The sequence below is a fragment of the Watersipora subatra genome, chromosome 8 (assembly GCF_963576615.1).
Source record: "Watersipora subatra chromosome 8, tzWatSuba1.1, whole genome shotgun sequence".
Classification (NCBI taxonomy): domain Eukaryota; kingdom Metazoa; phylum Bryozoa; class Gymnolaemata; order Cheilostomatida; family Watersiporidae; genus Watersipora; species Watersipora subatra.
In genome coordinates, this window is record NC_088715.1 from 16,434,605 (window position 1) to 16,458,880 (window position 24,276).

General features: G+C 38.6%; 2 protein-coding genes and 1 long non-coding RNA gene across 3 annotated transcripts in view; 2 read left to right on the plus strand and 1 right to left on the minus strand.

Annotated features, from left to right (window-relative positions):
• Positions 1–20: 20 nt before the first annotated feature.
• LOC137402328 (serine-aspartate repeat-containing protein I-like) lies at positions 21–5,607 on the plus strand. The gene is made up of 3 exons (XM_068088827.1): positions 21–95; positions 422–434; positions 4,364–5,607. Exons 1-3 carry the CDS (start codon positions 21–23, stop codon positions 5,605–5,607), a joined length of 1,332 nt encoding a protein of 443 aa, XP_067944928.1.
• Positions 5,608–14,467: 8,860 nt separating this feature from the next.
• LOC137401764 (uncharacterized) lies at positions 14,468–17,297 on the minus strand. The gene is made up of 3 exons (XR_010979389.1): positions 17,161–17,297; positions 16,555–16,713; positions 14,468–15,559 (listed from the first exon to the last, which is right to left on the minus strand). It is a non-coding gene; the product is annotated as an uncharacterized lncRNA (long non-coding RNA).
• Positions 17,298–18,004: 707 nt separating this feature from the next.
• LOC137402329 (zinc finger protein 721-like) overlaps positions 18,005–24,276 on the plus strand; it is a 45,167-nt gene continuing 38,895 nt past the window's right edge. Inside the window, exons 1-5 of the mRNA XM_068088828.1 lie at positions 18,005–18,110; positions 19,500–19,581; positions 20,781–21,279; positions 22,843–22,905; positions 23,604–23,696. Coding sequence (XP_067944929.1) covers positions 19,510–19,581; positions 20,781–21,279; positions 22,843–22,905; positions 23,604–23,696 — 727 coding nt within the window. The 5' untranslated portion in view covers positions 18,005–18,110; positions 19,500–19,509. The remainder of the gene's footprint in view (positions 18,111–19,499; positions 19,582–20,780; positions 21,280–22,842; positions 22,906–23,603; positions 23,697–24,276) is intronic.

Genomic DNA, 24,276 nt, shown 5'->3' on the forward strand with positions numbered 1-24,276 from the left:
TTTACGCTGGTAGCGTCAAGATGTGGTTATTTATCGGAGGTGTCTCGGCTACTATAACCCAACGTCAGTTCCTGCGTCAGTTCCTGCTCGGCCAGGTACGAGGGTTGACTTGATTTTACTACAGGAAATATATAAGTTGACTATTTTGTACGGTGATTAGACAAGTTGGCTTTTACATAAAACACAGGTTCGTTATCTATAGCAAGTCATTCACATATTATTGAGATATTTCACATTACAAACATTTTACAAACACAAAAAAACATAGTTATAAAGGAAAGCGTAGGCAAAAAGTATATGAAAAGCAATATTTATTGTTTTGTTGGATATCAAAAACGCCATTTGAAGCGATCACAGGCTGTTACCAATAGCCCTCTTATCTGTGGTTTTGCAATTAGTTATATATCTTTTATTCTCATAGCACATTGAACATGGTGAGAATTACAATCTGGAGAGCGCAAGACATTGATTATATTAACTAAACTCATTTACCTAACGTTCAGAAGTCGACCAAAGCTTCCAAATACCAGTTGTTTTCGGACTGCGTTTAACACCTGTTTATGTTAAATTGGAGTATCAGAGAAAAATAATGCGTGCAGTATACACTTTGCGCGCTACCATTTCAGGTTTTTCCATCACGGCAGTTTCGTTTTTTTACGAAATTACGGTACAACTCCGAAGATGTGTTAGTTATATATGAGCAATCTTTATTGTGGTAATCAATAGTTAGTAATATTTTATTTTGCTGATAACAAAATAATAAAAAGGCTCTATTTGCAGGCATATTATTCAATAAAATGGAAAATGTAGAAATATCCTGAATGCAAGATAGTAGTGAACAATTCATATTTAGTTTGAGATTATTGTGTGAAAATTAAAAGAAAATTTACATGAGAGGATGACTTCAAATGAGTAATGCAGGATAACTTATACAAAAATAAATTGATTGATACTATATTGTTTCTATTAAATAGCTTTCTAAGAAAGCTATTTAATAGAAACAACACAAAGATTGGCTACAGCTGCATGCCTAACATCAAACAAACCATCAACAATCACAATAAGAAGCTCTTGAACAACGCCTCGACGCACCAAGCAAACAACAAAACATGCAACTGTCGCGCACCAAATGAATGCCCTCTCGAAGGAAACTGTCTTAGCAAGTCGCTCATTTACCAAGCTGTAGTCACCGCAGACAACGGTAGCAAACCTACAGAAAGTTATATTGGCCTCACAGAAAATATCTTTAAGACACGACTCAGCGGCCACATATCATCTTTCAGGCACCAGTACAAGCAATCTGCCACAGAGCTTAGTAACTACATCTGGCAGCTAAAAGGCCTGAACACACCGTATACAATTAAATGGAAAATCGTTCAACATGCAAGGCCATACGACCCAGCCACCAAGCCTTGTAGCCTGTGCATATCAGAAAAGTACATCATCCTCACAAAACCAGAAATGAGCTCACTCAACAAGCGTAACGAGCTAGCTTCCACATGCCGACATTCTACTAAATACACACTACGAAATGCAATTACATAGCTATCAGTCGTTATAGTAATTACACCTCTCTTACATATATAACTCAATTGGACCCATGAAACTAATAGTAATGAAGTTGTTTTTTATCTAAGGTTTTACATGAATAAATTTTATATTTAAGCTCTGACCACTCATTGAGCACTATCTGGCAGCTTTAACACACTACATTGGAATATATATATATATATATATATATATATACATATATATATATATACATGTATATACATGTATATACATGTAGATATATATATATCTACATTCATATACATGTATATACATTCATATACATGTATACATATATACACTAGCAGAATGAATGATGTTGCATGGGTATTAAAGATCAGCTTATGAACAGTGACAGTTAATGTAGTAACCTGCCATTAGCTTGACACATTGTAAATAGTTAAATTGAGTAAGCTAGTTATCTTTGGCTCTTACTAATAAGACCTGTGAGAGCTTGCATAACTTAATGTTGCACCGTAACGGACAGCGGTAGCGTATTTTCATCCACATAGCGACCTATATCGCCAAATGAATCCATCAATCTCGTATAGCTTAATTGGTGAGATATTTGCCCGGTGAACGAGAGGTTCCGATATTGAATCCAGCATGAAATGGATATTTTTTTCTCAAATGTTAATAGCTATAGCTAGACAAACGGAACTGCACACATACATACAAACTTTGAGATTTATTAATACACTAGTAAAATGTCCGGCATTGCACAGGTATTAAAATTAGCTTATAAACAGTGACAGGTAAAGTAGTCGCCTGCCATTAGCCTCGCACATTGCCAATAGCTAGTTTGAGCAAGCTAGTAATTCGAACTTACTAATAAGAGCTGTGAGAGCAAGCTTTATTGACATTGAGCCGTAACGTAATGCTATGTGTATTTTAATTGAGATAATCGCTCATCTCACCCCATAAATCCATCAATCTCGCGTAGCTTAATTGGTAAGATAGTTGCCTGGTGAACGGGAGGTTTTGAGATCAAATCCAGTATGAAACAGATGATTAACTCCTAAATTTTAATAGCTATAGCTGGACAAACCAAAGCACACAGACGCACGAACAGACGCACGAACAGACGCACGAACAGACGCACGAACAGACGCACGAACAGACGCACGAACAGACGCACGAACAGACGCACGAACAGACGCACGAACAGACGCACGAACAGACGCACGAACAGACGCACGAACAGACGCACGAACAGACGCACGAACAGACGCACGAACAGACGCACGAACAGACGCACGAACAGACGCACGAACAGACGCACGAACAGACGCACGAACAGACGCACGAACAGACGCACGAACAGACGCACGAACAGACGCACGAACAGACGCACGAACAGACGCACGAACAGACGCACGAACAGACGCACGAACAGACGCACGAACAGACGCACGAACAGACGCACGAACAGACGCACGAACAGACGCACGAACAGACGCACGAACAGACGCACGAACAGACGCACGAACAGACGCACGAACAGACGCACGAACAGACGCACGAACAGACGCACGAACAGACGCACGAACAGACGCACGAACAGACGCACGAACAGACGCACGAACAGACGCACGAACAGACGCACGAACAGACGCACGAACAGACGCACGAACAGACGCACGAACAGACGCACGAACAGACGCACGAACAGACGCACGAACAGACGCACGAACAGACGCACGAACAGACGCACGAACAGACGCACGAACAGACGCACGAACAGACGCACGAACAGACGCACGAACAGACGCACGAACAGACGCACGAACAGACGCACGAACAGACGCACGAACAGACGCACGAACAGACGCACGAACAGACGCACGAACAGACGCACGAACAGACGCACGAACAGACGCACGAACAGACGCACGAACAGACGCACGAACAGACGCACGAACAGACGCACGAACAGACGCACGAACAGACGCACGAACAGACGCACGAACAGACGCACGAACAGACGCACGAACAGACGCACGAACAGACGCACGAACAGACGCACGAACAGACGCACGAACAGACGCACGAACAGACGCACGAACAGACGCACGAACAGACGCACGAACAGACGCACGAACAGACGCACGAACAGACGCACGAACAGACGCACGAACAGACGCACGAACAGACGCACGAACAGACGCACGAACAGACGCACGAACAGACGCACGAACAGACGCACGAACAGACGCACGAACAGACGCACGAACAGACGCACGAACAGACGCACGAACAGACGCACGAACAGACGCACGAACAGACGCACGAACAGACGCACGAACAGACGCACGAACAGACGCACGAACAGACGCACGAACAGACGCACGAACAGACGCACGAACAGACGCACGAACAGACGCACGAACAGACGCACGAACAGACGCACGAACAGACGCACGAACAGACGCACGAACAGACGCACGAACAGACGCACGAACAGACGCACGAACAGACGCACGAACAGACGCACGAACAGACGCACGAACAGACGCACGAACAGACGCACGAACAGACGCACGAACAGACGCACGAACAGACGCACGAACAGACGCACGAACAGACGCACGAACAGACGCACGAACAGACGCACGAACAGACGCACGAACAGACGCACGAACAGACGCACGAACAGACGCACGAACAGACGCACGAACAGACGCACGAACAGACGCACGAACAGACGCACGAACAGACGCACGAACAGACGCACGAACAGACGCACGAACAGACGCACGAACAGACGCACGAACAGACGCACGAACAGACGCACGAACAGACGCACGAACAGACGCACGAACAGACGCACGAACAGACGCACGAACAGACGCACGAACAGACGCACGAACAGACGCACGCACAGACGCACGCACAGACGCACGCACAGACGCACGCACAGACGCACGCACAGACGCACGCACAGACGCACGCACAGACGCACGCACAGACGCACGCACAGACGCACGCACAGACGCACGCACAGACGCACGCACAGACGCACGCACAGACGCACGCACAGACGCACGCACAGACGCACGCACAGACGCACGCACAGACGCACGCACAGACGCACGCACAGACGCACGCACAGACGCACGCACAGACGCACGCACAGACGCACGCACAGACGCACGCACAGACGCACGCACAGACGCACGCACAGACGCACGCACAGACGCACGCACAGACGCACGCACAGACGCACGCACAGACGCACGCACAGACGCACGCACAGACGCACGCACAGACGCACGCACAGACGCACGCACAGACGCACGCACAGACGCACGCACAGACGCACGCACAGACGCACGCACAGACGCACGCACAGACGCACGCACAGACGCACGCACAGACGCACGCACAGACGCACGCACAGACGCACGCACAGACGCACGCACAGACGCACGCACAGACGCACGCACAGACGCACGCACAGACGCACGCACAGACGCACGCACAGACGCACGCACAGACGCACGCACAGACGCACGCACAGACGCACGCACAGACGCACGCACAGACGCACGCACAGACGCACGCACAGACGCACGCACAGACGCACGCACAGACGCACGCACAGACGCACGCACAGACGCACGCACAGACGCACGCACAGACGCACGCACAGACGCACGCACAGACGCACGCACAGACGCACGCACAGACGCACGCACAGACGCACGCACAGACGCACGCACAGACGCACGCACAGACGCACGCACAGACGCACGCACAGACGCACGCACAGACGCACGCACAGACGCACGCACAGACGCACGCACAGACGCACGCACAGACGCACGCACAGACGCACGCACAGACGCACGCACAGACGCACGCACAGACGCACGCACAGACGCACGCACAGACGCACGCACAGACGCACGCACAGACGCACGCACAGACGCACGCACAGACGCACGCACAGACGCACGCACAGACGCACGCACAGACGCACGCACGAACAAACACACGCACGCACACACAAACTTTGAGATTTATATATATAGAGAAGTGAAATATGGACAATAAAATTCAATGTTGAGTTATTAAGTTCATTAAGAATACATTGGCCTAAAATACTTATTTGGTGCAAAAAGAAACTTAGTTTTTCAAAAAGTGACCAAGTGCCATTTTAGTAAAAACATTTAGTTGACAATCTCGAGCCAAATCATAAAGCACCATGTGCCACTATCAAATGCTCTATTTTGCCATTGTTAGGCTAATTGCAGGTGGCAGGCAACTACATTACCTCTCACTGTTTATAAGCTGATTTCTAATACCCGTGCAACGACGGACGTTCCGCTAGTGTTTCTATATTTGTAAACCAAGTGAACAAGGGTCTTTTTATTACTCATGTACTTTTCACCAACTGTCATTTATGTTACATATTCACCAATAGCTATTGCTTACAAGTACTGTCTCTTTTTAGCTTTATCCAGACTCATATAAGAAGTTGCCAGGCTCTAAAGAGAGCAGATTGTTCTATGCTTACATCACAATACAATTGCAAAATTCACTACCAGCTCTTATTTTCTACAAGTAATGTTACAGGCACCAACAATATTCAGCATACATAGTAGATTCATACACTGCATTTGATTGACTTGGCAGATAAGAAATTCGCCAGCATTGATCTATGCAACTGTGCACAAGCTTGTTTTCCAGCGCACTGTGAGTTCACTCAGATCATAGCTGGCTGCACCAACCGATTCATTCTGTACCATTCTTGCGCTGTTCAGTGGTTGCAACAGCAAGAGGCATTACCATGTGGTCGCTTGCTTTTGGTTCCTTCTTCCTTTTATACCCGAGAAATGTGGCATACAGTAGACGCTCCTACAATGTAAATAATCCGCTTCGAGAGCCTTTACTTTATAGAGATTTTACGCTATGCGAACAGTAAAATACATGTAAATAGCCTGATCCATTCTAAGACTCTTCATATAGGAAAAAACTAAACTTAGCTTTTCAATTTAATGACTAAGCAGTAATTGGTATCATTGGTTTGTATCGATAAATTTTCTCCTTTTTCTTATCACCTACGCTTGGCTTAGGATTTATGATAACAGTAATTTTACATTAAGTTACGGGTAGCACACACCTCCAATTCCAATGTGAATCATTTTTTTATATTTATTCAACACAGCAAGATCTATGATGCAAGAAAGTCTGTCTATGTTGTTCATCTTAAGAAGCAGTCATTGACAGTTGTTACAAAATATGATAAAGCAACCGTAGGATACACTAATTCAAAAATCAGCAAAGGTTTCTTCAGCAACTGTGGTCTGTCACATAAGCCTAAAAAGTGCCCAGAGTATGAACAACAATGCTGCAACTGCGATAATTTCAACCACTGCAAGTTTCAGCGCAGATCTAGGAAAGACGTCAAGACAGTTAAAAGAGAGAGTGATGAGTACAAAGATTCTCTACTTTGGGTTCAGGTTGTGTACCAAAACAAAAGGTTTATGGCAAGCCTGACATCAGTTTGGTGATAGTTGCAAACAGATCAAGTTTCAGCTAGATACTGGAGCGTCCTGTAGTATCTGGAAATTTTCAGAATATGTTGATCTTGGCAACCCAGAGCTTAATAACAACTATCGCAAGCTTCAAGAGTTTGATGATTCTGCAATGAGAGCACTGCGCTATATAAGTAGAAAGAAAAGACTTCAGCTTTCTGGTCCGTAAGCACCAAAATCTCAGCCTACTGTTCTTGGATGCCTCTTTAGAGCTTCAATTGATTTTATTGGAAAAACTTTGGGTAAATCTAGTTAGCAGCAGCTGCCGAGAGGACATTTTGAACAGTTACGAAAACGTGTTCTCTGGTATTGAATGTCTGCTAATAGAACATCATGTTAATCAGGACAAAACGGGGGATCTCGCCAGTAGTCCAACAACCACGACACTCCTGTGTTTATGGTCACAGACTTAAAAAAAGGCTTGAGACACACTTTGAAAAGAATATTTACCCCATTGACTACCCAATAGCCTGGATCAGCAACAATATGTCAGTCCATAAATCAAATGGTACCTTGAGGGTATGCTTGGATCTTCCAATCTGAACCAGACCATACAGCGTAATCACTTCCCCCATGCCCAACTTAGATGACATACTCAGCAAGTTGGATGGTGCTGGAGTGTTCTGTCTTTGCAATGTCAAAAATGGCTTCCTCCAAATGAAGCCCAGCAATCTCTCAAGTGATCTGACCACACTCTGGATGTCATTTGACAAACAAAAATGATTGAAAATACGATTTGATAAAATCTTCAAGTGTAGAAGAATTTCAAAAGAGGGTATTCGGTACCCTTTGTGGTCTCAAGTGGCCTCATTGGTCTATATTGTCGCTGTGAACTGGATCTACCACTATATATGTATCTTCTTTTTAACTTTTAACCTTGTGTGTGAGCTATTTTTTGTTGGTGTAGAGCTTGAAGTTGTGTATGACCTACATGTCGTATATATAACGATGCGCAGTAATACAATCATCTAAGTTACTATGTTGCACATGCCCAACTATGAAATAAATAGGTCACCTTTATAGCTTATAAAGGTTTTTGCCGAATCCATTACAAAATTATAATACCTAAATACCTTATTGGCCGCATGCATGAAATTGATTTTGTGATAAGTTTGGAAATGAACAATTATAAAGAGCCATGTAATTTTGTGTATTTATGGTTTCAGGTTGCAACTGAGCAGCATTATGTTGAGCACCAAAAACTATTCAACATGCTTTAAACTGAAGTTGTATAAAATTTTGTAAACTACCATTAAAATGCACTATTTTTATACTGTTTATACCCATGGTACATCAACAAATAAATGCTGTTGCAATTTCAGAAGCATTTACACATGACACCTTACACGTTAAGCCCATGACAACTGTAGTAAACCTAATAATCGTGAACGACATTTTAGCGAGCAAACGCTATGAAATGAGTAATGGTCCTTAAAAGGGTCAACTCTTTCGTGGGTATTCATTTCTGATAGACGGATGAAAAGACAAAGCGATCGAGTTACTGTTTATATACGAAGGACTTTTGGAATTGAGGTTGACACAGGAAAAATGAAAAATGCAATTTGCCGAAATTTATAGATGTGTGTACGCAATTGACAATCTTTAACAATTTTATTCATACTGCTCATATGTTAGTAAAATTTATTTATGTTCATGGTAGCATGTCGGAATAATATAAATATATGTCCGTCCCTATTAGTTGCTAGCTGTTAAAATTTTTGAAGGAATATATTCTCGTTTTGCTTATACGTTTTCTCGTGATAAGATTCTGTATTTGTCACTTTTTGTCTTATGTCTTTCTATAACGTAAGAGTACTTGCTCGTACTGCTCACAACTTATTGTATGCAATATGTTGTGTCTTCATATCGATAATTGTCACTGGTTTTTATTAGTGTTTAGTTTATTGCACCATGATGGTTAGTTGCAGCGGAATAATGTTTTGTTTTTTCAGATGCGAAAACTTTGCAAAGTTAGCAGATAGCCAAGTAACATGATTGGTCGGGTCACCCAAGAACTGTTAAGCTTTAGTCCATCCGCTTAAGCAATATCTAAATACATGTGCCTCTGCAATTTTTAGGCAGGTCAGCTTGTGTTTTGCTCCTATGAGAGACACATGTATAATTGTATATGCTACGTTAATATAATTGTTTAATCGTTGGAGAAATGTTATAAATTTTTGATTGTCAATTAAATAATTGTCAACAAGCTCGGAGAAGTTTTATCCCCTCCTGTTAGTTTCAGCAGGTTGTCTTTTACAAAGCATCGGGTTCAGCGCACTCTGTTGGCTTTAGCAGAGCACAAGTGAGTTGGTTTCAGCTCGCTCCTGTTGTTTTCAACAGGCTGTATTATAGGAATCATTTGGTTCAGCATACTTTGTTGGTTTCCACAAAACACGACTGAGTCGGCCTTAAAAGCATATCAGTAATACGTCAAAAGGGAGAATTGTCTCCACCCCATTTCGAGTTTTCTTTACACCTTACAACATCAAAGCTACATCCACATATTTGTAATATTTTAATTTTTAATGTTTTTTATATTTTATAAAAAACATTTATTTATTATTTTATTTGTAATGTACATGTCATATTTTATAACGCATGTTATTAAAATTTAAATCCTAGTAATATAATCTTATGCAGTGAAGTCAAATATGACATATATACCAGTTGTAAAAATTACCAAAATCAGAAGATACTGTAGTAGCTGCAAACATTGTAATAGTAATAGCCTACTTCAGAGTCATGCTCTCTTTAAGAACTAATACTTTAGGAAAGTGTTCAAATACTTCGGCCAATAGTCTTCTACTTCGTGAAGACTATTATTCATTGACTAATAGTCAATGAATTTGTCTAGTAACCTTCTATTTCGACCGATGGCCTGTCGGAAACAACTGTTTCCACCATCGACTAAACCTCTATATTCTCAATGAACACTATAATTTTGAGCAAGCTTTAAAAATGAAAATGCGTAGGCATCACTAATTTGTATAAAAGTTGTGAATAATGCCTTCGATAATAACTCAAGAAAGCTGTTGAGGACAATGAATAGATGCTATTTCTGACGATTTATGGTGATTTTGCCGAAACTCTATTGATCAAAATACTCATTGGCTGAAAGGCAATTTGTCAGAATAAAAGCCTTTCGTCGAAAATTGTAATTTTGGTCGAAAATATAGGCTATTGGTGGAAAAAGTGATTTAGTCCAAAATAATAACAATGGACAAAATATTATGGAACCTCAATTCCAAACTTTGAGATTTAGTGTATCTAAAAATCTCAAAAGTTTGTGTATACTTTGGTTTGTCCAGTTATAGCTATTAAAATCTTGAAATGAAAAGCTCACTGCCTGCTGGATTTGAACTGAGAGATTGCAACCACAAGTTTCAAATCACGCATTTAACCACTGAGCTATACAGCCCTTAACATTCTATTGCTCTTATCATTTACCGTATACCGTGCGCACATGCTAAATATTCGCTTTTGATTATTAACTAATTTTACTTTTTGCATTTGCGATTTTTTTAAATTGTAAAACTAAGTTTTTGCTACCATTAGCTATTTTTTCAATTTTCATTTTTTAAATGTGCCTTTTTAATTCCAAATGTGCTGTTACAGTTCTATTTTTGGTCTTTTGTAAGGTTCAATTGCTAAATCAGTAAAGGCTAATGCGTGTACTCTTCATGCAGACAATTGCATTATCTTAAGTAGGAATAGCCTCTACATTTTCTATCCGTTTGGTCAGACAAAGTACCAGACAAAGACAATATGATATCTCATTTTTTCATTTGTACCAGTATCAAGAGATACTAGCATCATCGTATTAAAGTTTTGATGGATAGCTTTTGCTGGAACAGTAACCTTATTTATACACACACAGCTCTATGCACAAGATATTATTATTAATTCAAGGTATTTAGGATTTGTACTTTGTTTTTTTTTTCAGTTTATATTAGTTGTTTCATTACCAAATCATCTTTTATCATATTTGTAGCAAAACACACTTATTTTAGCTATTACTTGCTAATTATTTTACATTTAAATACTTTTACAGTCGTTTTATTTTGTCTCCTAATTTATTTAAACTGCACAAAACACTTTTCTCATGATATGAAGTTTGAAAGTTAGAATGGTAACTGTTATTATATGTTAATAAAAATAAATTCTCTGTGCAAATATTTTTATCACTCGGGCATTTAGCTAATGGTCTATTAAAATTATATATGATAAAATTCTGGGTTGTCTTACCTCGCAATATTTTGACTTTGGATGGTTTGGTCTGCATCTCTTTCTCTTATTTCATTGGCCATGCTAATTAAATTCTGTTTTGAAAAGTTGCTGCTGGTTGGTCATTTTGCCATAATTTTTTTAAATTTAAGTTTTTAAATTTTCTATCAATATAGCATTCGCGAAAAGTTTTAGTAATGCTTTTTCTTTAATTTATAATTTTATTTGCAATTTTATTTTAATTTTATTTTCAAATTTGTAATTTATAATTTTCTTCTCTTACCTTTTTATTAAAGTTCTGGTAGGTATTCTTGTGACAGACACGTGTGGAAACCGGATGCCTTGTATGCAGATTCGAAATTGTTGCCCTGAGTAACCATGGCTCTGCATTTTGTTTATTTGCTAAAAATCCATTAGAATGTCTATCTACCATTTATCTTTTTAGGTTTTATTGATGACATACCTGTAACCATTTGATGGTCCAATTATGTATCCTTGTTGCTAGCTCCCAGCGCAATACATCTTATACTTCACCTCATTAAAAAAATAAATTTTAGTTGTGGTTATCTTTATAAACCAATAAACCAACGTCATATTCTCAAGCATGTGAGACGAGGCAGCTATATTACATTACAGCCATGAACATATAACACATGTAAATGGTACTTGATGTTTTTATTTCTGTTTCAGTTCTGCTCTCTGTTGGTTTCTCAGATGTTATTACTACCATCTGATAACACGACGATGTAGATGCTCATCTCAATCGATGCTGATCAATAATTCCATAGTTTAAATCGATTTAGAAACTTTGTGCCTCTAGCCATAAAATTTGTATTTTTTTTTATAAATAATTGATGAGTGAATCCCACAGACATTATCGGATAGTTAGTGTATGAAAACTATTCATTGTTGTAATGATGATTCATTCGAGAAACGATTGAATTTTTCGGCTATATTTATTGTATGGTTATCTCTAATAAAAATTATATTTGTCTAAACTTACTTATCAATGTCACTGTTGTTGAAGTCATCAGGTCCTGGATTAAAATGCATAATTGATGACAATAAATTTAACCCGCTTTAAACAGAATGCTATTATCATATTGTATGCAGTGCTATGTGATATGTCATAAAAAAAACGTATACTTACTACTGTGGTGTACTTCCACTTGTAATAAAAAAAGTGGACGACAAGTACGACACCGAGTTTCCACCATTGTCGTCGCAGAACAAAACCCTTAAAATGGAAATGATAGCCCTGAAAAGGGCTGAGGTGGTTGGTGAGACTACTGGCACTCAAAAATCGATTTTGACTGGTGAGTCCAGTAGCCCGAGAGGGTCACTGTCGTCCCCGATAGGATCTACCGATGGGCGAATGGTCTTGGACCCCACTTCACGCTTGTAAAAGCGAATGAGCTGTCAATCAGTGTATACGACGTGTGTTGTAGACGTCAGAATGCGTAAGAGAGTTAATGACGTCTTTTCTAAGCCTATAATCCGGCAGCTTCAAATTGCTAACTCAACGGATCTATATTACGTTCATCACAATTCAGACAAATTTGAATAGTCATTTATAAGGTGCCCGCTTAACACTTGTCCAATGTAGAGTGTATGTATGTGTGATACTATCTATTTTTTTATGTTAACCATTTATTACCATATTGTTCTAAGATTTGCATGTTACTATACAAACACTAAAAAAACTATTAATACTCGTATTGCGTGATTAGTTAGTGACAAATGTTATTGTTTTTGTATTCGAAATATGTTATTGTGGAATTGGTTGACCTGATTACTGTGCAGCCAATCAATTGTGGATTTTTTTTGGGATTGCTATTTAACCTGCCGGTTTGATCATTGTTGGTGTGTTACTGCTTGGTACTGAGAGATATAACACCAATAAAGATACTGCGTTCTTTACAAATAAGCTCTGCTTGAGTTTCAAAAGCAAATAGTGTATAACATTCTTGTCACTGTTTCTGACTTTAGCATTGTGATATTAGCCAGCGTATCACAGCTGCATTCACTATAAGTGCTATTGACCGAACATCAAGAATTATTGCGCTTGGCTTGCTAGGGTGTAATAGTTGAGAAACGACAACATCGAGTCAGTTTATCGGCTCACCCACGAGTCTGTTATCAGCTCACCCAAGAGTCTGTTTATCGGCTCACCCACGAGTCTGTTTATCAGCTCACTCTCGAGTCTGTTTATCGGCTCACCATCGAGTCTGTTTATTGGCTCACCATTGAGTCTTTTTATCGGCTCACCCACGAGTCTGTTTATCGGCTCACCCACGAGTCTGTTTATCGGCTCACCCACGAGTCTGTTTATCGGCTCACCCACGAGTCTGTTTATCGGCTCACCATCGAGTCTGTTTATCGGCTCACTCTCGAGTCTGTTTATCGGCTCACTCTCGAGTCTGTTTATCGGCTCACTCTCGAGTCTGTTTATCGGCTCACTCTCGAGTCTGTTTATCGGCTCACTCTCGAGTCTGTTTATCGGCTCACTCTCGAGTCTGTTTATCGGCTCACCCACAAGTCTGTTTATTGACTCATCGAGTTTGCGTGAACTCGCTCTTGAGTTGGGAGTTGTCTATCCTTGTTGAGTAAAATTTACTTCACACTCCTAGATCTATAGAGTTGATTTGCCACGAATCTGCTCCTTGATCTATAGCACCGAACTGCACTTTTCAACCAACTTCCACCTATTAGCTGTGATCTATATCTTGTTGATGAAGCATTTTAAACTGTGTATGACTTACATGAAGTGTAGATAGCAATGTGGTACAACCGTTTAAGTTATTACGCACTTGCTCTACCATGAAGTAAATATGTCACCGTTACAATCCAATTGTTGTGCAAAATTTATTATATTATTGTCCACAAATCATAAATAATTTCTTTTTTATTTTAAACAGTATTTATTTTTAAATAAATTGATGAAGTTTAAGTGTACTGTGTGCTTCTACTACTGCAGCATTGAACTTAAAACCCCTGGAATGGCAATCACGTGACTTTTACGTTGATAATAATACGTAAACGTATGCGCCATATTGGAGAGCTAATCGAATGCTAGTTCCGTTTGTAAACAAACGGTGAAAAATGACAGAAATGTACATATTGAATAGTTATTTTCCAGCTGGGTGTTAATGAAAGCTACTCCTACACAACGTTTAGAGTGCCCTGACAGAAGAAAACCTATTTATAACATATGGAGTAGGATATATCAAATGATAAGTAGATGTATAATAGATTTGCGTGGACCATGTTACTCATACAAACTGTTGTATTACAAATGCATAAACCCAGCAAATGATATATTCAGGCAAATAACAACTGTTCCATTATATTAAAATTTATATTACATATGCATAAATGCATATGGAAAAACTTGGCACATGAAGTATTTCGATAAAAACAACACAGAGGTATGCTGCCAAAACAGAAACTGTTTTCAAGATTTAAGTGATAATAGCTTATGAATGCATGATATGTATAATACAGTATTTGTAAAAGATGAAATGAACTACTGCAACAACTAAACGGAAATTAAAAACCGTTGTAATAGAGAATAATCAAAATAATGCAAACAAGGAAATGCAGGAATTAGTGTAATCAGATGATTAAACTTATACATACACGTTACAGAAACTGTGTAAAAGGAGATTTGTATACCACTGAATATTGAGCCAAGGTGCATCAGTTTCTTAGAACTAAATTAGATTAGGAATAACAGCACAACAACAGCTGCAGATGAATATTACAGTGATTATATTGTTACTGGCCTTTAAAAAGTACTACTTTAGTATTGTATGCCACAAAGATGCACCTTGCAGTTTGAGTGTAGGATTTTAGCATAATGATGCTGTCGGAGATCATAAAACGACTCAATAAGGTTTTTGACAATGACGCAGTGGTTGGATATGCCATCTGCCATATCCGTAAGGTGTTTCCCAAAGCATAACACATCACTAGACCTTACACTATTGATAAAATACACCACACAATGGAGTGGATCTGGCTTTGTATGAATACGAAAGTATTGATCTGCAACTAGCAGGATCCTGATGACATCGTCTGATGGAAGCACCAGTCCTCCATTGTTTTGTAGCTTGAGTAGAGTATAGAGATGTCGGTACTGGATATTTGACTTAGTCCGTAACCAGCGACTGACGGCCAATGTCACGACAGCACTTTAGTTAGCTTTTGCACAATGTAGCCAGCTATATAGACTATACTGTTACCTATAACAGAAATTTGACATCTGAAATCATTGAGTTCCACAAACTGATCAACTTCTGGAGTAGCCTGTATGATGAGAATCTCGTTTTGAGCAGTAACATTACCTGTCTTACTAGCATCTGATTCTGCACCACATTTGATGATAAGTTTGTGAAGGTAGCCTTAAACTGAGTAACAGTAGGATTATTATTCTAACCCCCTAAACAAAAGCATCAATTATAACAATTACATAAAATCAACAAAAATGAATGTCTTATTCACATAAACATAGTACCCTTAATAAACAACAATACAACTAATAAAATAAATGAAAATAAAACAGCTCAAAATGCTACCATATCGCTATGTAAAATGAAAATGTAGCAATTTTCACTGGAAGTCATTCACACCCATCTTAGGCATAAAGCTTAATGGTTGACTTGCAACTAAAATTCACATTACCGTTATTTGATATGAAAAGATACACCATGTCTTACCCTGTTGTGTTGTAGGCAGGGTTGTTAAAAATCGATGATTTTTTTTAAATCAAAAAGATCGATTTCTATTGTTTTATTTGATTTTTTTATTTAAATCGATATTTTTGATTTTTTTTGTTCCAAAAAGATGTTTTGTGTTCTAAATTGAAAGTTATTGCTATCAATTTGGAATTAATGATTTGCAGGAGTATTATGTAGTTTTATTACAACTAGGAAATGAAAAAACGTTTACACAGTTAACATTTGATAAAAAGGACAGCATAATTTATGCGTTGGACATTAAATCCCAGAAACGAAGATGAAGAATCACAGAGAACAGATCACACAACTGCTAAGCTGCAGACATATTCATAGGCAATTGCTGTGGCAGCTGTCACTGTTTTGGGTGCTGTTTGAGGTTTCTAAATTTCTTTCAAATATGTATGGCTACTTTAAGTTGAGCAACCTTGCAGCACTGTGCTTGACAATATGGTTTTAAATTCAATCATTGAAAAGTATCATTCAACATTGAAAAATATTACCTTTAAATGGCTTCAGTCGAACGTTTTAACCTGCTGTCAAAACATAGATCATTGAAATGTTCGTTGCAGATAAGTGCTCAAGGATCAGGCTTATTCACTCTTCTGCGGTTGCGATACCATTGTAAATAACGAGAGTTCTCAGTTGCTTTGTTTGGAAATCTAAAAATTAAAATGAAACTGTAGTTAGTTAGCAACAGTAGTAATTACAATAGTATTATTACTCTTATCTCCTTACTGCTAGCTAGATCTAGGTACAACAATAAATAATATTATAAGCACGACAAACACTTCCTTCAAATATAAATATTTAGAAATAACCTAATGGGTTGTAGTTCCAAAATATTAATATAAAAAAATCAAAATTTAAATAATAAAAAACCTTCGTTCTGAAGGAAGAGCATTTCACTCACTAGCTTATAAATTTATCTAGTCACCGACAAAATACAGTCAAACTCGTACAATCAGTAGTGACACTGATCGACTCTCACTCACCCAGTGACTAGTGTAGTAGAACTAACTAGTAGCAGTACTAACTAGTAGTAGCACAACTATTAGTAGTCGTAGACTTGAGCAATAGTAATAGAACTAGTAGTAGAAGTGACTCACTTGTGAAATGTCATGCCTTTTCCTTTGAAAGTCCATTCTTGCGGTTTTTGCAGTTCATGGAATAACAATAGCACTGTGCACCTACACCCTTATCTCTCGTGCATAAATTATTAGTAGCAATCTCAGTAGTCTGTTCCTTTGATTGAGCGGTGTATTCGTGACCTTCCATAGCTGTTAAATCTGAAATTAGATTTCTTTCTCACATTGAACGCAATGAAATTAACTTGAACATTAACTGATAATGGCGTCGACCGGATTTCCGTACTCGCGAGTGACCTCTTGCCATTCCAGGGGTTTTAAGTTCAATGTACTGCAGCATACATGTAGTACAACTACTTATATTTCCTAATGTGCAGTAAGCAGTATTGGAGCATAGCCGGAATCGCCTTCTGCGCATTGTGCAGCTCTAGATTATTGAGAGTGTTGCTAGTATACAATGACAAAGCAAAATTCTTTTAGCCTCAGCCCTGATAACAGTAGCAAATAGCAACTAGGCCTACACCTAGCCTACCAAAGTCAGAAGATATGACAGTTACTGTGAACGGCTTATTTGTACTTTGAGTTGTGCTCTCTTGGATAATGAACATTCCAACGAAAGAATTCAAATACTTCGACCAATAGCCTTAAATTTCGACTATTAGTCTATGAATTTTACGAATAGCCTGTCGCCAACAACTGTTTCGACCATTAGTTTTCAACTAAAGATCCATTTACCTTTCCGATACAGGTTGATGTGTCGGGTTTTGCAAGGTGATAGTTCGGGTTTTTGAAGAAAGCTCGGTGTGTGGCTTTGGTCTAGCCCCATCGAAGTTACCGATCAAAATTTGCTTTACTATATTAAAATGGCGGTGGTTCAGTATAGCACCAGTTACACAGAAACCGTTCAATCAGGATTTTAGAGTTTTTATTCAACGAAATGGCCAATAATCTATTTTATTAACTCAGCGCACGTAAGGTTACACTTATATTAGTTCATATGTTTAAGTTTACGGCAACACCTTTTGCATAGTTGAATAAAAAATTTTTTCAACTTATTGCCTTCGCTTATATCAGTCCAAACAAGCTAAATATTTTTGTTGCTTATAAGTTTTAAAGGTCAGTTGTTAGCTCAGACTAAAATAGGAGCATTTGGCTATATGAGTAAATACCATTACGCAACAGTCCTGTGTCTTCTCGTGGTCAGCTGATTAAAATTCTATGACTTGTTCCTCACCTAATCGTATCGTAATCTTTTCTGCAGCCATATATTTCTCTGTTGCTTTTTAGGTTTTTGTTAATTTGATGGACGCAAAGTTTGCATTTTTTGTAGCCTAGAATAGATTTGTGGGTAGTTTTATTGATAGCAATATACATGGAAATATGTTATAGCTTCTCACAGGTTACAGTAAGGATTGTACCTGAATCCAAGGCCTAAACGAAATCGCAAACGCATTATTGCACATTATGGCCAAAAAAGTGCATGAATACTAGTCCTACAATGAAGTTTTGCGAGCATCCTATTAATGAGCATAAAATTTATCTTGCAGCTCATTTAAACTTTTGTAAATGCTCCATTAGGCAACATTCTAAATCTGAGTATCTGAAACTTTAATAAAATGGGCTTTAGATAGTGTTTGTCATGTCTCTTAAAAATTTTAGTTGCACCTAATAAGATTGGTGTCATTTAGTGACTTTTGGACTTGGGACATTTTGAAAGCATGTAAAATGGCCAAAGCAGCAGCTATCGATTAGTTTCATCAACTCTTCCGCGAACCACGTATTCACAACGAGCCATGTAGTATGGCTTGGCAAAGCTTTTGCATATGGCCAAGAGCAGCATGGTAAGCTTTAGTAAGCGTCGTACAAAACGTTTTCTGTTTAGTAAGTAGTTAATTAATTAGCTTGTCGTGTCTGTACTTAAATGAAGGGAAACAATTATCTGCAGGCGTTGAGCTAATAAAAATATGTTTACAACCCATCCTTAGTGTAGTTTCATTTTACAAAAACTTTTTTTTTAACCTGATTTCTTTTTAGCAATGACCAGTCATGTCAGACGCATCACAGCTACGAAGGCTTCACTAATTTCAGATTTTAGCTGAAGTTTTGAGAAACATCACGACTTAGTAAATAAAACTAGAGTTCATATGTATGGTAGGGCTTTTTAGATTTGTCAGTTTGAAATTGATTTTGATAAGTAATTAATTCTTTAACAAGTTTTTGCTTTAGTAAATTCAGATAATTAGTACTTTTTTTGTTTCTTGTTTTGGGAAATGTTTTTTTGCCTAAAATAGTTTTGTGTTAAAATTAGTTAAAATTGTTTTAATTAAAAAAAAACTGTTAAATGTTTTAATTGTTCGTAGAGCTTAGGGAATGGCGGTCGCAAGAGGAAGCTCTGATTTGGCGGATATTTTAGATGCAGCGACAATCCTAGCCCAAAGAGAGGTTGGTCTCTAGGGATGGCCCTTCTAGGACCATAGTTGTAAAACACTGATGTAGGTGATCGATGTAATCAACTGAAGTTTAGACTTTTTTGTATTGCCGAGATTTGATGGCATTGAAATAGGCTACAAGTCTTGCACCTACATTGAACACAAAGCATCTATAACAAGTTAAAAATGACCCTTGTACGATTGATTAGTTAATATGTTGTTCCCTGTTGATCACGTTCAGCAAACTGTATAGAATCCCAAAGAGGTTCTCAAATCATCCGCAGCATCCCCATTCCCTGATATCTGCTACAAGAAAACAACACCGATGGATATGTATCTATTTTGATACACTTCGTCCACTGTGTCTTTGTCCACTCCACTTTGTCCTTGTACGCGTGTTTGTCTCTGTTAGTATTTGTAAATACATTTCCACATTTTTGCCAATTTTATCTAAATTTCACACACATGCTCTAGATGCCTTCTGCCAGGTCGCTAAAAATTAAAAAAAGAAGGTTGGCTTCAAAACACTGTCTGGTTATTGAGACCAAGCCTCTTACATACCCACCTGCAGGCTGTCTGATTAAAAAACTAAGAAATATCGGGCATTGCTAGGCTTACTGTTAGCTTTCAATAAAATAGCACCTATAAATAAATATATATAGATTTGTATATATATATTTTATAATCACTAATCTAAATAGATGGATTGGTAAGCAATCAAAAACAGTTATTTAAATACAAACATAGATATAATTATTAGATATATCGATATATTATTTGTTATATTTATGGATACAAATTGTATATCTATTTATTATATATATATTTATGGATACAAATCAACAATTATGTCTATAAACTAAGGGTCACTAGGTCAGAGATTGCTATTCAGCGATTGACCAATAGCTGAGAAGACTGACAAGATTATTAAGTAGATCACACATTTCATAGACAACTCATGCCGTATTATGAATCTTGAACGGAAAGACAACTGTTGTATTTCAAGAACGAAAGAAATTTTTTCTATGTAATTCTTCAAAGTCATGATTTTTTTTTAAATCATTTTTATTTATTCGATTTTATAGTAGCAGAGTATTTACTTGACGTATTGCGATTGTTTGTTGAGTTGAACCTTTGTACAAAAATTCCTTGGATAAAATATCATGTCTCATTACAATACTGTGACTGGGTAAAACGCTATGAATGCTTTAGGCATGCGATGAGAAAGAAGTCGTTTTGGAAAGCTCAGTAGATGACTCCGTTATGCTCTCAGACGTTGCAGAAAGTACAGAAGAAACGCTGTTACCAGCAGAAGGCTCGCACCACCGACTCGCGTCAGAATGCGGAATATCTGAATTTGGAGGAGCTGGTGAAATGGTCACCTTGACTATCGGCGCCGAAGCATTCATAGAGGAGAGTGAAATCACTGCTATAGATGAGAGCGAGATTATGACATACTCTGGCGGCACGGATATGACGAGCTTCGCTGCCAAAAATGAGGCCACCCCTTTTATCGGTAGCGCTGAAATATACGGAGATGATTTGCTAGCGGATAAGTATGAGGAGCTAGCAGGTACGCAGGTCGAGGAGCAGGTGATCACCGAGGAAGTGGTTGAAAGTTGTACTGAGCTCATGCTGGAAGAAGGAGGCAACTCCCAAGATGAATGTGAACAGAATGTAATTATGATGGACAGCGATGAAGCACTTATGGGTAAGTGGAAAAAGGAAGGTAATCAGAAAGGTTAGTCACTCGGTGACTAAAGTGGTGGCATCAACAAATCAAAACTACGGTTAAACTTTCTGTCAGCGCTAGGAAGTCAAACCTCTTGAAATCATTCAGCAACGGTCATGCTCAATTGGGATTATTCAGGAGCAGCCATTCTTTGGCAAATCCGTTTTATTTGCTTATTCTAATATTTTTGGGTCTACATTTTTATGCTCTAAAAATGCACTCACAAGAAAATAATGCAGGGGTTGGCGCAATGTTACATATTTGAGATGGAAGCAATACTCAACCTGGCTAATGGAGTCATTTATATTCTGCTTATCTACTATAGGTGGTCACAATTTTCGGTTAAAATTGGTTGTGTCTGTTCAAACAATGCCCTCTACTATTGCCATTTCAAATAGTTGTCGGACTACCCTTCAATGCTGAGCATTAATTTCCTCATCGCAACAGGCCTTGTGATATCACAAGGCCATGACAGCCTTGTGCCCGATGATAAATATTGTACTCTCGGCGCACGCAAAGAGTATAATATAGAGTTCAGCTATTGTAATGCTTGAGCGTGTCACTGGTCAAGAGCAGACAACTCTAATTTAGCTGTTTGCTGATTTTGTAGTTCTTTCACATTATTTTGTTGGAATTTCCTTGTGAGATAAAATTCTATGGTTCAGTTCTGTTTAACTCACGGTAGTAGTAAATCAAAGAAATAAGAAAGCTTTCTGCTAGCTTGACAGCAAGCAGGGTGCTCCCACGAATGCAGGCTGGGTGATCCCATGGATGCAGGTTACGTGATTTGCGTCTATCTTTGATAAGTCAATGGCAGTGATATTTGCTCGGGGTGTTCAGTAAAAGTGTCATAACTGTTGATAAGTACATTGACAAGCACCTGTTAGTTAATGTCGATCTTTTAGCTGAGCACTGTAGAGTATGATTTTAATCACTAACCACGGAATGCTTTTTAGACTTGCACTATCAGATTGTGACAACTGCACCCTGTTATCTTGCAGGAATATTTAACAAAAACTATTAATCTTTTGTGTGCACAAAAAAGGAAGATACAGAAAGCTGCGCAGCATTTACTTTGCAAGTATGTCACTGAAAGTGGGTGCAGTTGTTTGCTATAATATTTTAGTCAATCAAGGTGCTGCCCGAATACTCTTTATGTGACAATACTTTTTTCTAACACAGAACATGCAAACAAATGCATCATTGGCTGCCAACATTGAATTGCAAAACAGCATTGTTTTTAGATCTTTGAATAATAATGCACATTTCTATGGATCTGCTTTTAAGGTTAACACTTCTTTGTAAATAAAACATGCTAATATTTATTTGTTGAACTTAAGTTCTTCTGTGCATCAATCAGTCTTTTATCATAATTTTATGCTATTTAATTTCTCATAGGAAAATCAATAAATCTGAGGTTGACAATTTTTATAGATGTCAGTCATCACTGTTTTCCTAAAAAGTTAAAAAGTACATTATCAGATTTGTTGTCATAGTAACACTATTAAAATCACTTTTTATATATCAATTCTTATTTGTCAGGTAATGAAGAGATTATTGGGGACCCTGAAGTAGCTGCCCATAATGAAGAGGCAGATATTGCAGGTGCGTAATCTCAGACTACATATGTAAGTAAAAACTTGGTCTATTGTCAGAGATAGAAGCGTCGTTTCGCGACTTATTCGGTCATGCTAGTTTATATAATTTTTAAATCTACTCGCGCCTTTTAGACCAAGTACCAAGTGAGAAGGTGTACCAAGTGCACAATTTAAGTTTTTTGCTTTTCCATCGGATGTTTGGTATAGCTGACTTCCCTAGACCTTGCTATCACTCATCTGGTAGCCATGCTGATTGCTGATGAATTTGGCTTTTGCAGTTCGAATTGTTAACAAATTAAACATGTGTAAGGCTGGGAGTATTTAAGGCTATGTTTTAGTCGTTAATCTTAGTTTTAAGACACTTCAATCCTAATCGTTGAAACTTCCATATTCGATGGTTAAATGTGCAGCTAGTATTTATCTGGAAGCCCAGACTTACCTCTCGCTTAATCTTCAGAAATTGATATGTATTGATTTCTGTAGTAAATTTTTTACTTTCAAATCAGATATGCCGATTTCTGTGAAGGATTTTTTGTAGCAAAAGTGACATTTCTATCATACCTCTGTCGTTACCCTACTCTTAACCATGGGTTCTGTTCAAATCTTCAACGTTTTATTGTTAAGAAAGTCGAAATATATTCTGGAGCTAGACTCGTGTGTCAGCATATACTCAAGAATAATTTAAAATTTTTTGGTCATTTGTAGCCCAGTTAGCTAGTGAAGTGCAGGAGGAAGTGTTAAGGGACAGGGCAAAGGATGAAGAGGACAGTGAAGATTCTGAACTTTCAAAGAGCTCTGGTTAGATTTGTTTACTTATTTGGTCTAATTTTCACTCTACCCGATTAAGCTCTTCACTGCAGCATGATTAAATATTCCGTAAAACCTAATATTTGACAATGACGCATATGAGTTGTCATAACCTTTGAACCACTTGGTCTATGAAAGAGATGTTGATACCAAATTAATCAGATTGAAATTTTACATCAGCCGATGTCATAAAAACAAGTCTAAAAATATGTTGTTGAAGGAGCTCAGATTTTTTCTCGGTCCCTCCTAATGCCACCAGTAACAACTAGAGTATCTTCCGAATCCGAAAGGTTATCACTATTACAATGTACTAAGAGTCAGGCCATTCTCGTTGTTGTTGAAAATAAAATAATCGCTGTCACTAATACTATTAGTAAACAAAGAATCATACGAAGTCCATTGATCTATGACATCCGATGCCTCTGTAGCTGTGATGCATCTGACACAGATGGTCATTGCGGAGAAGAAATCGTGAAAGTTTTCAAGCTTTTCAAAGTGAAACTTCGCTTAGGGTTGGCTGTAAACATATTTGCTATTGTAGTTAACAGATATTTTTTTCGTTTAAACACAG

Excerpts from the sequence above, each read along its gene's own strand:
- LOC137402328 (XM_068088827.1), top strand. The coding sequence starts at position 21 with ATGTGGTTATTTATCGGAGGTGTCTCGGCTACTATAACCCAACGTCAG.